Source organism: Dipodomys ordii, unplaced genomic scaffold (genome assembly GCF_000151885.1).
Source record: "Dipodomys ordii isolate 6190 unplaced genomic scaffold, Dord_2.0 Scaffold77, whole genome shotgun sequence".
Lineage (NCBI taxonomy): Eukaryota > Metazoa > Chordata > Mammalia > Rodentia > Heteromyidae > Dipodomys > Dipodomys ordii.
Genome location: NW_012267293.1, coordinates 6,060,255 through 6,074,027, shown reverse-complemented (window position 1 = coordinate 6,074,027; position 13,773 = coordinate 6,060,255). Strand labels below are relative to the sequence as shown.

At 51.2% G+C, this 13,773-nt stretch overlaps 1 protein-coding gene across 2 annotated transcripts in view; it reads right to left on the bottom strand.

The window, feature by feature from the left end:
- The window catches only part of Ezr (ezrin), a 63,016-nt gene that overhangs the window by 8,811 nt on the left and 40,432 nt on the right, over window positions 1-13,773 (bottom strand). Inside the window, exons 2-7 of one of the 2 annotated variants that reach the window (XM_013024552.1) lie at window positions 13,558-13,641; window positions 9,045-9,140; window positions 7,921-8,195; window positions 7,539-7,622; window positions 7,091-7,237; window positions 1,928-2,024 (exon numbers count right to left, since the gene is read on the bottom strand). In XM_013024552.1, the coding sequence (XP_012880006.1) occupies window positions 1,928-2,024; window positions 7,091-7,237; window positions 7,539-7,622; window positions 7,921-8,195; window positions 9,045-9,140; window positions 13,558-13,641 (783 nt within the window). Of the gene's footprint in view, window positions 1-1,927; window positions 2,025-7,090; window positions 7,238-7,538; window positions 7,623-7,920; window positions 8,196-9,044; window positions 9,141-13,557; window positions 13,642-13,773 lie in introns of those variants that run through there. The other variant, XM_013024553.1, reaches the window with a different exon arrangement.

The following is a 13,773-nucleotide window of genomic DNA, read 5'->3' as shown; positions in this document are numbered from 1 at the left end:
ACACTCCAGCCAGAAAGATTTATATTCTCTATTGGCTAAATTTCCAGAAACTAAAGTTAGTACACACACACACACACACACACACTCCAGCCACACACACACACACACACACACACACACACTCCAGCCACACACACACACACAGACACACACACTCCAGCCAGAAAGATTTATATTCTCTATCGGCTAAATTTCCAGAAACTACAGTTCGTAGCATCACACTGGAGAGCACACCCACCTACTTCAGAGTTCGTGCCTTCTAACCATGCCAACCCCGCTGCCAGGACCCTCAGCTGACCGGGCTGCAGCATGTGAACCGTTTCCATGGAGCTGCAGGGTCTGTGCTAAATATGAGGTTAATTTTAAAGAACGGTGCCTCAACACATGGAGCATCGTCTGGAGTTTACGAACAGCAGGACACATTTCAATAAAGAAGAAAACGCTTTCATAAAAGAACAGTAAAAGCAAGACCTGCTGATTTTAAATGATGCCAGGAGGACCCCTCCGTGAGGAGGGGTTCATTAAACATCAATACCATGTGGCATTCCAAGTGGGGCGACCATGCCAAGTGGGGCCCTGTCCCAAGAGGCCTCACCCGCCCAGGTGTGGGCACAGCCCTGTCTGCCTCTCTTAGCCCAAGTACGGGAGCCAGGAGGCAATGGGACACTATGTCTCCCCAATCTGGAATTCTGGTAACATTCAGGGCAGGCTCTAAGGTCCAATTTTGCTTCTGACCATGCTACAGTCATGTATACATCCCAAATTATCAGCTAAGGGTTCACATGCTGACAAAATAAAAGTGAAATAAATTCCCATAATGCACTGGTCTTTGCAGCCTGCAACAATCTTTATGCCCTTTTCTAGCTGCCAGTCTCCTGTGTATGAGGCACCCCTTCCCAGGTGGACAGACCAGGGAACGCCCGTGTCAGGGGCACGGTGAACCAGAGAGAAAGTAGGGCTGGGGGCACAGAGGGAGCTGTGGGGGCCAGCCATGCTCAGGATATGTGTGGGACTTTTCTTTTTGGTTGGTTGTGGGGCTTGAACTCTGGGCCTGGGTGCTGTCCCTCAGCTCTTCAGCTAAAGGCAAGTGCTCTACCACTTGAGCCACAGTGCCACTTCTGGTTTTCTGGTGGTTTATTGGAGATAAGAGTCTCTCGGACTTTTCTGCCCAGGCTGGCTTTAAATGGTGATCCTCAGATCTCAGCCTCCTGAGTAGCTAGGATTACAGGTGTGAGCCACCAGCGTCGGGTGGGACTTTTCTTAACTAGGGTTAAATTCAAAGTCCAATTCGGAGCCAAGCACCCATGAGTTACATCTGTACTCTCAGGAGGCTGAGATCTGGGGATCTCAGTTCAAAGCCAGCCTGGGCAAGAAAGTCTGTGAGACTCTTATTTCCAGTTAGCCAGTAAAACGCTGGAAGTGGAGGCATGGCTCAAGCAGTGAAGTGCTAGCTTTCATTGGAAACGCTAAGGGAGAGCGGCCAGACTCTGATTTCGAGCTCCAGTATCAGCACTACCCCTTCCCCCGCACCCCCCAAAAAAGTCAAACTCTGCTTTCCCAGACTGGCAGGTCTCACTGCTCTCCACGAGGGCAGTGGAGCGAGGCTGGCACAGGCTGGCTCTCCACACAGACATTCTCTAAGCCAGGTGGGCCGTGGGGGCAGCAATGCTTGCCATTGGCCAAGGCCAGTGAGTTAGGATGCGCTTTTCTCCATATGCAATCTCCAGTTACCACACCTAGCTTTCTGTAGACACCTGGTCTCCACAAAGACCACCCGAGGCAGCGGCCAGCGAGCTGGCCCTCAGTGATGGACTGCGGGTGCCGCTCAGCACAGAGGAGTCTGACTGTTTGTTCTTCCACTGATTTAGCTGTATGGACAGGAAGCCCCGGCCCAGGGAACCGCCGTGGGGAATCCACGTGAACTTACAGGTGCCTTCTTGTCAATGGGCTTAATGACGAACTTTTTGTCATTGAAGGAGATGTTCCTGATTTCACTCCAGGGAAAGCCGATCTTTGGGGTCAACCTGAGGATAAAAAGAGTGGGGGGCGGGGGAGGTTGGGATGGTTAGATTTATATGAATATACGTCCTCCGTTGTTCTGACTGAGATTTGCAAGTTTCTATGAACTCAATTTGTATAAAGAATGAATGATAACCTATTGTTAACTAGTCCCCACCGCCTCAGGGCTGGGACGGTGCTATGTCTCCACTTTATGGCTTCAGGCATCTACCTGTTTGGATACCTCAGTGGTCACCCTGTAGCCCTGCTGACCTCTTGCGAACCAGATTCTCCCCACTCCACCCCCATCAACGGGGACAAGAGTGCTCTAGAAGCAAGGAGAGACCCCCACACCACCATCCAAGCACCTCCCACAGGACACAGCAGGAGGGGGCAGGGACCTGTTGCGGACCAGCAGGTTGAAAGGAAGCTTGATGGGTAGGGACGGTCTGGCTATGGTAACCGCCAGGCCGCAGAAGGCCTCAGCCTGCCCGGTGGCTGCAGAGGGTCCAGCGGCCACCATCTGCCTGCAGGAGGCACGCGGGACACTGGCCAGACCAGCTGGCCTGTCAAAGCCTCTTCTGCAGCCCTGTCCTGACATGCGCACTAAATGCCTGGAAGACACAGCTGACTGACACATTTCGTGGCGCTCCAACACACAGGCGTTGGTTCAGTTATTTTCTCTTCATGGATGGAATACGGACTTTTTAGAGGCTTTGCTGGCCCCTGGAAGGAACGCAGGCTGTGGCCTGGTCACGCGGGGCTCTGCGGCTCACGTCTCCCTCACACAGAAAGGCTGTGTGAGGAACCCTGGAGGCTGCTGCTGCCTGGCACACTGGCCTTGGCCTCCCAGGGCGATGCTACGGACCAAGTGATCACTGCTCAATCCACGGCCACACCAGCTGCAACTCCCAAAGCTTCAGGAGGTCAGGCTCTGGGCTCTGGTTCCTGGCATTAGAGGACCTCTCCAAACAGTTTCTGGCCTGAACGTGGACTTCTAAGATTAACAGGCATCTTTCTTTCAAGGGTTGGGTACATCAGTTTCTAGCCCATTTCCTGGTATGTCTGGAAAGTGTGACTCCCTCCCCCACCATTACCAGGGTTTGAACTCAGGGCCTTGCACTTGCTTGGCTTGTGTTCTACCACGTGAACCATGCCTCCAGCCTAGATTTTTGCAGATTACGTCTGGAGGACGTTTTGCCCAAGTTAACTTTGAATTGTGGTCCTCTAGATCTGAATTTGTGCACAGTAGCCAGGATCAGAGGAGGGAGCCAGCTGTCTTTAAAACCTCATATAAAAATCCATAGCCACTCATAGGCATAATTGCAGAATCAAAAAATGAGAGCTAAACATGAAAGCTACAACTCCCTTCTGATTAGAGAACTTCCACTAATTAATTCTTTTTCCTTTTTTTTTTTTGTTGTTGGTTGTGGGGTTTGAACACAGAACCTGGGCACTGTCTTTGAGCCTCTTTGTGTTCAACACTAGTGCTCTACCACTTGAGCCACAGTGCCACTTCTGGTTTTTGAGTGGTTAATTGGAAATAAAAGTCTTATGGATACTTTTCTGCCTGGGCTGGCTTTGAACTGCAATCCTCAGATTCAGCCTCCTGAGTAGCTAAACTCCTACTTATTTTTAACTATAGGTAGAAAATGAAAGCACAAGGGCTCCCCCTTCCTCTTTTTAGAGACTATATGTGTAACACGCGGGTGCACATGGTCTACCTAGGATTTATTCCTGAAGTGTCCTTGCTAGGCCACCCTCCCCCCAAAAAGTGTGAATCCTTGTAGCTTTAACAATCATATTTCATCATATTTAAATTTTACCTCAACATTTACTGAGCAGAAGTAAGCTCTGTGCTCTCCTTTCGGGGAAAGCATGCTGATGCCACAATTTACTCTGAAGTGTGCTAATAAGAAGCTGGATGGAGAGCTACAGTGATGTGGAGTTAAGAGATGTGATTCAGCAAGTGCTGTGTTGAGTACTTTCCTGAGTACTGGTCTGAGTACCTCCCTGTCTACCAGCAATAAGTTTAGTCCCCATTGGCCCCAAGCTCCCCAGCATTATCTCTCTTAAAGGGGTAGAGCTCATAACCCTGGCTGGCTTCCGGAACGGCCATTTTTTTAGTTTCGGTCTGGGCAGAGAGTGTCAGGTAGAATTGCAGTGCAGCTGCCCTGCACTTCCTCTCTTTGCCTGTGTATGCTCACCTGTCTACCTCCAGGAGGAGGGGGGAGGAGGGAAGAGGAAAGAGGGGAGGAGGAAGAGGATGGGGGAGGGGTGGAGTCAAATGCTTAGAGTCCTGCGTACTCTGGCAGAATGGGAATACACTTCATGAAAGGAGAGCCAAGGAGAATCTTCCAGTCACAGCCTGGTGAATTCCAAAGAGGACACAATCAAGACGTGGTGGTTTATTTGTGGAGCATGGCGTCTCCTATAGCTCAATTTACACACTCGATGGATCAGATTTCCTCCATGAACAATGTATTAAGACTATCTAATTCTCACCATTAGTTCTACCGGTAAAAAGAGCAACTCAACACCCATACCATTTAGAGAGCTCTGGGGTCCACAGGCCTCCAGAACAATCTCCTGCTTATGCCTCAAATCACATGGTCCATATCTATGGGGGGGCGGCGGACAGCTGATTAAATGTCCACCTGAGGGCTTTTCCTTTGAAGAGAGGGTGTGACTGGGAATGGAAGGAGGGAGCCCGGATGTGGAGCTATCCAGGGCCCTGCGCTGTCTGTGAGGTGAAGACTGGGGAGGTGGGAGCTGGCAGGGGCGTGCTGGGTGGGGGTGGCGGGAGCAAGGGGCTCCGAGCTCCGATTTTACTTGGTGAAATGCTGCGCAGTTCCGTGGGTTGGAGCGGTTGCAGGCTGACATCAGCAAGGCCTGCCTTAGGGCTGTTCCTTGCAGCTGGAAAAACCTGTTTGGACGGTCCAGGCTGTGGCTCAGTTACAAAATCCAGCCATTCAGGAGTTCAAAGACTGAGGAGGTTTCCCACACAGTTCTCAGGAGGACACAGGGTGCTCTCTGACACCCATGCCTGCAGCTGCCCACCCCTTCCTCCAAAGCAGGGGTCTTCAGGAAGGATCGGAGGCTGGTTCCTATCCTTAAGACTGTTTTGGTTCTCTACCAACTTCTGGCACACTGAAGGCAGAAGGCGCACGCTGCAAGCCCTCAGCGGGTCACCTACCTCTGCTACACTGCTGCCACACCCTGACAAGCACGTCACTTGGTGCGGCGTGATTCTGTCCTCTGTGGCACACTGCGCATATCCTGCGTCAGAGGCAGCTGCAGCCGAAGCCCCCCCCCCGCCCCCCAATGCAGAGGAGGTTTTATGGGGAATGTGAGGCATGGGGAGCTGAGACAAGAGACATCTGGAACAGAGTGAGGAGACAGGAGTGTCACTTAAAGAGACAGCACCAGGCCAGGGTGGGGATTCGGGTGCGAGCCACAGCCAGGTGTTGGTGACTCACGCCTGTAATCCTAGCTACTCCTGGCCACTGGGAAGGCTGAGATCTAGGGATCACAGTTTGAAGCCAGTGTAGGCAGAAATGTCTATGAGACTCTTATTTCCCACTCAGCACCAAAAATCTAGAAGTGGAGCTGTGGTTCAAGGAAGAGTACCAGATGTGAATGACAAAGTCAAGCCCCAGTACACACACACTCACACTCACACTCTCACACACACACACAATGCCTGTCACAGGCTCAGGTACATCCCAGGAGTCTAGGCAGCTGGGCACCATGTACAGTCCACAGGGCTGGGCATTGAGATCCTTGCTGGTTACTTCCTGTCCCTGAGCCATGGCTGGGCTGCAGGGCGGGTAAAGCTCACAGAGACACTCACAGCAGGGGCCCAAGGCTCCTTGTCCTGCCTGGGAGGTGGTGTCTACTGCCCTCTTTTCCTGGTTTGTTTTGAGCTAGGTTTTGCCCGGTGGACCATGCTGGCCTAGGACTTGCTATTCACCTGCCTCGGGCTCCCGAATGCTGGGATTACAGGCCAGCATGTCCACACTGGTGTCTACTGCTTAAGTCAGGGAGACCATCTGGGAGCACAGAAAATCCAGGCTTTTCCTCTGAGGAAACTTGTCCTCACGGAGGCAGATGGGTTTCCTGGTCGACGGAAGGCACAGGCACCAGCTCAGTGACCACAGCATCGGCGGCTCCCCGCGCCAGAGGCTCCTCTACAAGGTGCTCTGCACTCAACTGACCATGACTGACAAATAATGCAATTCCCGCGAAGCAATTAGATACCTTGTGTAAGCTCAGGAGATTTAGCTAATTGTTCATACAAGCGGGCTGTATCATCTAGAAATAGTCTTGGCTGGCTGGTTAGCACTAGCCAGGAGTCCGGGGTCTGCTTGGGAAGGAGCCAGGTATAGGCTGAGGCCTACGGCAGCCGGGGTGGGGGCCTCGTGGGAAGGAGGGAGTCTTCTCCAGATGTGGCTCTCCCCACTTCTCCAAGGGTCCCAAGGTTGCTGTCGGCCCCACCAGCCCTTCCTCCAGGCTTCCTGTGCCTAAGCAGACTACGGTATCAGTAGCTGACAGAGTTCACCTCTGGGCCACCCACCAAGATGGCTACAGCACAGTCCAAGAGCCTTAACAATCCGTACACCTGTAACTGGGAGAGTATGAAGGAAGCGTTGACCTTGTACAAGAAGAAATGTACTATTACCTGACTTATGAAATGCTAACCCTTCTGTACATCACCTTTATAAAAACAATATTTAATAAAATATATAGCAGGGTATAGCTCACGCCTGTAATCCTAGCTACTCAGGAGGCTGAGAGCTGAAGATCATGTTTTAAAGCCAATCCGGGCAGGAAATTAAGCCCAATTAACCCTACCAGAAACCCAGAAGTGGCACTGTGGCTCAAAGTGGTAGAGTGCTATCCTTGAATAAAAAAAACTCAGTGACAGTGCCCAGGCCCAGAGTTCAAGCCCCACAACCAACAACAAATAAATAATTAAAAAATATATATATATATATTTTAATCGTCCCCACCCCCAGCAATCACTGTCATTTTTGTCCATTTCCAGGTCTGCTGCTCTACCAGCTAAAGAGAAAGAGAAACTTCAACTCACTTATCGTCTTTCTCGTAAATATTTAGTCCCAGGGCATCAACACCAAGCCAGAGGTCTGTCCCTTTCTTGTTTTTGATCTCAAAGTAGTTGATTCCATACATTTCCAGGTCCTGAGCAATCTTCAAGTACTCCAGCATAGCATTATCTCTAGGGAAGGAAGATGAAGCACAGCATGATGGTGAGCAACGCTCCAGTCCCCAGTGAAACTTTGACCACTCCTTCACAGACAAGCAATCGCCAAGACCTTCTCTCCTCTTAAGCAAAGGGATGGAGCTCTTCGGACCTGAAGGTTCAGTGGCTTCTAGCCAAAACAAATCCTTCCCCACCAGCAAAGGAGCCACCGCCCCGCCACTTGGGGCTAGGCTGGGGGTACCTCAGCTCAGGCCTCAGGCTAGCACTCTGTGGGGTGCTGGGAGAAGAACGCAGGCCTTTTCTGGCCATCACTCACTTGAGCATGCCACGGTGCTCCGAGTGCCACACCTGGATCCGGTCTTCCCATTGGTCCCTGGTGAGCTTGTGCTGGTCCATGACTCTGGATTGAAGGAGGGAGACACAGAGCCAGGTATGGAGGTCATGAGAAGCCAGTGACTGAGTCACCTGTCAGGTCCCACAGAGAAATGCACTGGTCATCTGTGGAATAGCAGTGCGTGGAGGAGGCTGGGGCTCAATACTTCTGAGGTCCAGAGCCCTCAGGGCAGGAACAGAATCCCCAGCCTAAAGGAGCACCTGACCTTGAGTGTCCTCCACTTCCTGTCAGGCTCTCCCTTCCACAACCCTCTCCCACAAGGGATGATGCCCGTGCTCACTTGGGCCAGGTCACCTCTGCTCACCTCTGAGGGATCAGCCTCTCTGAGCTGAGATATCCAGACTTGTGCATTTCTTTGTTATAGTCACCAAACTTGGCCTGCACGGCGTAGGAGCCCAGAAGCACGGCTGTCTCTGGGGGGCAGTAGATCTCATCGCTGAGGATCCCCTCCTTCACTTGCAGGAAGAACAGCTTCTGGGTGATGTCCTGGATGAGTTCCTCAGACACGTCCTCGGGGTAGAACTTGGCCCTGAACTTGAACTGGACAGGGTTCTCTTTCCTGACCTCCTGAGCAGATACCTGTGTGACACAAGCCAGCTGTCATTACAGACTGCTGGTGAGTGACTCACGAGGGGTCCTCAGCACAGATTTCAGAAGACAGGTATCTGTTCTGAATGAAGTTCATAGTGTTTGTTCTCAAGTTCATCATTTTAGCACTCTGGATTTTTTTTTTTAAAAAAAGGTCAGTCAGAAGCACTACTGTACACACTCCACGGGAAAGCTATACCACGGGCCACGCTATCCTTCCCAGCCCTTGTCCAGAGACGATCCTGTCAGTCCCACAGAACTCAGATCTGCAGGTGCTCCCCTCCTATGGCTAGCAATACTGGAACTGCCCACTTGTCAGCCCTGGCCCCGGGCTCTGGGACTGAGCCACACTTCCTCCAGATCCTCAAGACACGGCAGGAAGGTGGGACAGGGTGGGGTCAGGTGGAGAAAAAGCAGTTTTCAAAGGAATATGAAGAGCATATGTTCAGCTGATGGCATCTCTTTATAATTGTTAGTGGAATTACTCAATCTTTGGAATTGGAAGATAATCTATCACATATTCAAACAAAGCAATAACAGGTTCTTACAACACAGAGGGTGATTCATGGTTTCTAAGATTAATCTCACTGGAAAAAAACCCACAGAATGAAGGTCAACTAAAAGGGAGGCTGTTAACCATCACCCAACAAGGGGGGAGCAGGGAGGAAGGCCAGGATCTAATTTCCAGCCCTTGTCCAGGCTTACTGGAAACCTGCAGCCCTCGGGCCTGAAAAATTTTACACAAATAAAAAGGAACCAAAAAGACAAAAGAGTTAAAAGTGCTCTGGGCAGAGAAACTCCAATTAATAGCCTGTAAATAGTTAACCCCCCCCGCCTTACCTTTTTATCAAGTTTCAACCAGGTAGGAAATCCTTTATTGTCTGTATACTGGAGGCCAAAGTACCACACTTCCCGGAGACCAATGGTCTTAACCACCTGTGGGAGACAGAGGCCCTGGCATGAGAAACCGGACAGCCACCGGCAGCCATGCTGTCCCCAGAAGAGCAGGTCTGTAGCAGCTAGCTATGCCTGTCCTGCCCTGTCTCCTGTGGCCTTTGAGCCACACAAAGTTGTCATCCATGCGAAGGCATTCATCACTATCTTTAAATCTTGTTAACTCTTTCTCCTACTCCTCCAAACTCTGAATGCAAAGCAGAGAACTGTGGGACCCGGTCCAGCTGCAATCCGTGTGCACAGCTGTGTGTCACTCATCAGAAATGCCCATGTGGGAGGTGGCCAGAAGTGATCGGTGCAATGCCCGAGCTCTCTGCTGTCCCGAGGGCCTCAAAGGCCACTGGCAATCAGGAATGGGACTTAGGAGCAGGGAAGTAGTGGTTCCTGGAAAGGAGGCAGGGATTGGCTGCTTGGCTACAGATACAACAGAGCCATGTTGGCCTCTGGAACTGAAATTCTGGGAGAGCTGTGGTAGGATCCTCGGTCTACCCAACAGCAAGGACTTCACAACCACCACACAGAGTCGTGTCCTGTGGTGCATTCCCTAGAACACCTGTCGCGGGTTGTTCTCATGAATGTCTTGGAAATAAACAGCAACAGTTGGATGTGCGGAACATGAAGCAAGTCCTCCAGCTTGGACACACCATTCTAAATCCCAAGGCATATAATGTAAATCCTCTAGAAAATGTTTAACCATGACTATCCTTCAAATACCATGTTGAAGGAGCAAGAGGGCTGAACACAAGAAACCACACGAGAGGTATTTGCTTAAGGTAAACACTGCAATCTTCAATAAACACCTGGCCTAGCCCGTTTCGCCGTCCGCAGGGGCAGATTCTAACGAATGCTCTCGAGTACCTTTTTATTAAGTGCCTAGCGTCAATTTGTTCAACCTCTCCTTCCACTCCTCCACCCCAACAGGGAGAATGGACTACACCTAAGATTCTTCCACATGGGAAGAAAGGAAATTCAGCCATGCACAGTGTTCTGCTCCCGGGTTGTTTGTGTTTATGGCAGCCGAGCAAGGAGAGAGCAAACACCAGGTCTACCCGATCCTGCTTACTTCCTCTTTCCTGCCAACCTGCCCCTTGTCATCTGAGGCCGTCACAAAGTATGCAATTAAGGCCCGCATGCATAAACGAACAGGTGCTCACTCTAATCAGGTTCTCCCCCTCTTCATCCACCCATAGCCTCAGCCTAGTCCTGAAGGAGCCGGGAAGAGCTCCCGCCCAGATGACCACCCTCTCCATTGCCCTTCAGCACCTACTGACCATTGGGTTCCCTCCTGCATCTGCTCTATGCCGGAACCAATCTCAGCATCCCGAACCATTCTGGACCCCCACGCTCTCAGTGGGAAGCCAACCCCGGCACTCTATCCTAGTACTCATCTTCACTGGAGAAATCTACTTCCCATGAAATGATCCTCCCTATCTGTTATTGAGCCTTATTTCTATCACCATGGTAACCTCAAAATGACACGCTGGAATTAAAACAACCATCCTTTCATCAACGCATTTCAAAAACATCCCATAGACCCTCTCTTTGGGGGAAACCCCACATTCCCACACAACGCCCCTTATCATTGCTTTCAGGCCTATTCATAGTGGGGGGAGGGGGGTGAAACACTCAGATCCATCTCCAGAGGTCTGGGTGACAGGATTAGAAGAACAAGACAGGGAACGTCGGCTCTACCTGACCTTGAGCACCAGCTACTGTCTCTTCCATGGCTGAGCCGGAGGCCTGGTGGTCATTTTGTCCAGCCCCTATGTGGCAGCTGGCCGCCAAGATACCTTTCAGGGGGCCTCCCGCCTGGAGTCCTGAGCGGTGGCACTGGGGGCTTCCGAGGGGTGGGCAGGGCCTGACACAGAGGCACTAAGAGGATGGGCAGGCTGAGGAGGAATGGCTTCCAGAGCCTCTCCCACTTGGCCCTGAAAAGACAACCTGGGAGAGCCTGGCCCACCACGTCTCTCTACCACTCCAGTCTATTTGTTTCTCGTGTCCTGAGGTTTCTTTCTCTGCTTTCAGAATGCTCCTACTAACCACTCACTCACAGGGAACGGCTGTGCTGTCTGGGAGGATGGCCGGGGGACCTGCCAGCCTGGGGTCCAGAGCCAATGCGGGAAGCCAGGCCACTGCGCCACACAAAACCCAGCGGCTCCACGCAACTTGTCTGGGACCGTCACTTAGGAAAGACCTGTAGATTTTGACCCTCAATTCAGCCTCATATGTACAGGCTCACGCCTGTAATCCTACCTACTGAGGAGGCTGAGATCTGAGGATCACGGTTCAAAGCCAGCCCAGGCAGTACATATCTGCTCCTCAGATTCAGCAGTACATATCTTTAGTCTTGCTATGTGAGGCAGACCCAGGGACAACCTCTAAAGAGGAGTAACTGTCTGGCTGCCCGGACCACGCCCACCCTGCAGGACCAGCTCAGGGTACGCCCTGGCACCCTGGTCACACCCTGGTACCACGGCTTGGCTGCAAAAGCTGCCCTGCATACCGGGCGCTCCCTTTCTGGAGGAGATGGAGATTGGATTAAGACCAGATGAAGGCACCTGGAGACTCTGAACCCCTGGTTGCCCTCCTAGCCCTTCACATGGGGCTTGGGGGTTGAGTGCAGGCACGGCTGCAGCCAGCAGGATTCTCAGGAAAGCAGGCTCTGGTTCAAGTGCTTTGAAACTCCTCTGCCTCCTGGACTCCTGCCCCTGAGCAGAACACACTTATCCTAGAAAAGTAGGTCCTGCTCACAGCCTGGAGTTGTTGCATGGAAACGCATCGGAGGCTTCATGGCGGCCCGGTGTTCTCATTCAAACTCTGCCATTCCAGGCAGGAGGGGCAGGCATGCGGAGGTACCTGCCTGCCATCACCAGGTCACTCCAGGGCCGTGGGCCATGCTGTTGGCCTCAGTGAGGCCCTGCATGATGGGGTCTGCCAGTCATCAAGCTGCGGGCTAGCACAGAGCATCTGGTACTTCCCTTGCCACAGTCTCAAGTCTCCGGGTCAATGAAGGTGGGCGGAGGAACAAAAAGGCCAGAGGGAAGTCTGGGTTTTCTAAAACCAACTGCGGAGTGAGAGCTAGGGCACCACTCCCTCAGCCGGGTTCATTTAAAACATGCTGGTGGCCAGCGCCAGTGGCTCATGCTTGTAATCCTACCTACTGAGGAGGCTGAGATCTGAGGATCACGGTTCAAAGACAGCCCAGGCAGGAAAGTCCATGAAACTCATCTCCAATAAACCACCAGAAAACCGGAAGTGGCTCTGTGGCTCAAATGGTAGAGCGCTTGCCTAAAGCTGAAGAGCTGAGGGACAGCGCCCAAACCCAGAGTTCAAGCCCCAGGACCGACAAAACAAAAAACATGCTGGTGAACCGTCTTCACTTGAAACCAGTATTCTGCAGCACACTGGGCTGCAGGCGTGGCTGACCATTTCCAGTGTTTGCTTGAGAGAGAGAAGAGAAAAAGGCAACAGAGCATCCAGAAAGAAACAGGAGCCAGGTGCTGGTGGTTCATGTCTATAAACCCAGCTAATTAGGAGACTGAGATCTGAGGATCCAGGTGTGATGACTCTTGTCTTCACTTAACCACCAAACTGCCAGGAGAGGAGCTGTGACTCAAGTGGTACAATGCCAGCCTTGAGCCAAAAAGCTTTAGAACAGTGTCCAGACTCTGAATTCAAGCATAAACACACAAATAAAAATATAAACAGGAGAGACTAGAGAGCCCAATGCCTCTGGAGTCTTTCCAGGGTTGTCTGCTAGGCAATGGCACGCCCTCCTCGTGGTGCTTGGGATAGCAAAGCGGAACCACAGAGATGGTTTTTAAATAAAGCAGAGACAGCCAGGAATGATGAGTTGGTCCAATCTGGTCTGCTGACTATTTGTAAGATAAGAATGGTTTCTATTTTTTAGATGGTGAAGGGTGGGGGAGGAGGGAGGTCATTGTCCCTCTATAGTGTTACTGGAACTAAGCCCTGTTCATTCACAAGTTTCTGGCTGCTTTCAATACTACAATGGCAAGATTATACAGTTACAACCTACACTGCATGGCTTACAAGCCTAAAAATTTTTACTGTGTGGTCTTTTACAGAAAAAAGTTTGCCAACTTGTGACCCAAAGCTGTAAAATCTGTCAGGAAAGGCTTTCTGTCCCAGCTTGTTTCAGGAAGACTGAGCCATTAGAAATGACTATGTCTGCTAGGAAACAAACCAAGTATCTTAATATTTAACAAAAATATCTGTCCTTTAAGTGTTCTGTAATGCTATCACGAATGCCATTTTCTCCTTTCCAAAGATGATTTTTTGTCATCTATTGCATCAAGTGGGCAAATCAAGGTCACTCAGCAAACAATGATTTGGAGACTGCACAAAAGTTTCCCTCTCTCAAGGCGTAGAGACCAACCTGATCAAAAAGCTGCTTTCCGGTGGTATTTGGCTGGATGGCAAACTCCAGCTCGGCATCCATGGTGGTAACTCGAACATTGATCTGCAAGACAGAACAGAACACATCACATTCTTTGCTCTGATGACCTGGACTTCCGCAGGAGCATGGCAGCTGGGGATCCCCTTCCACACCCACACCCAAACCAGTCATAAGACACCTTCCACACGCCCTGAC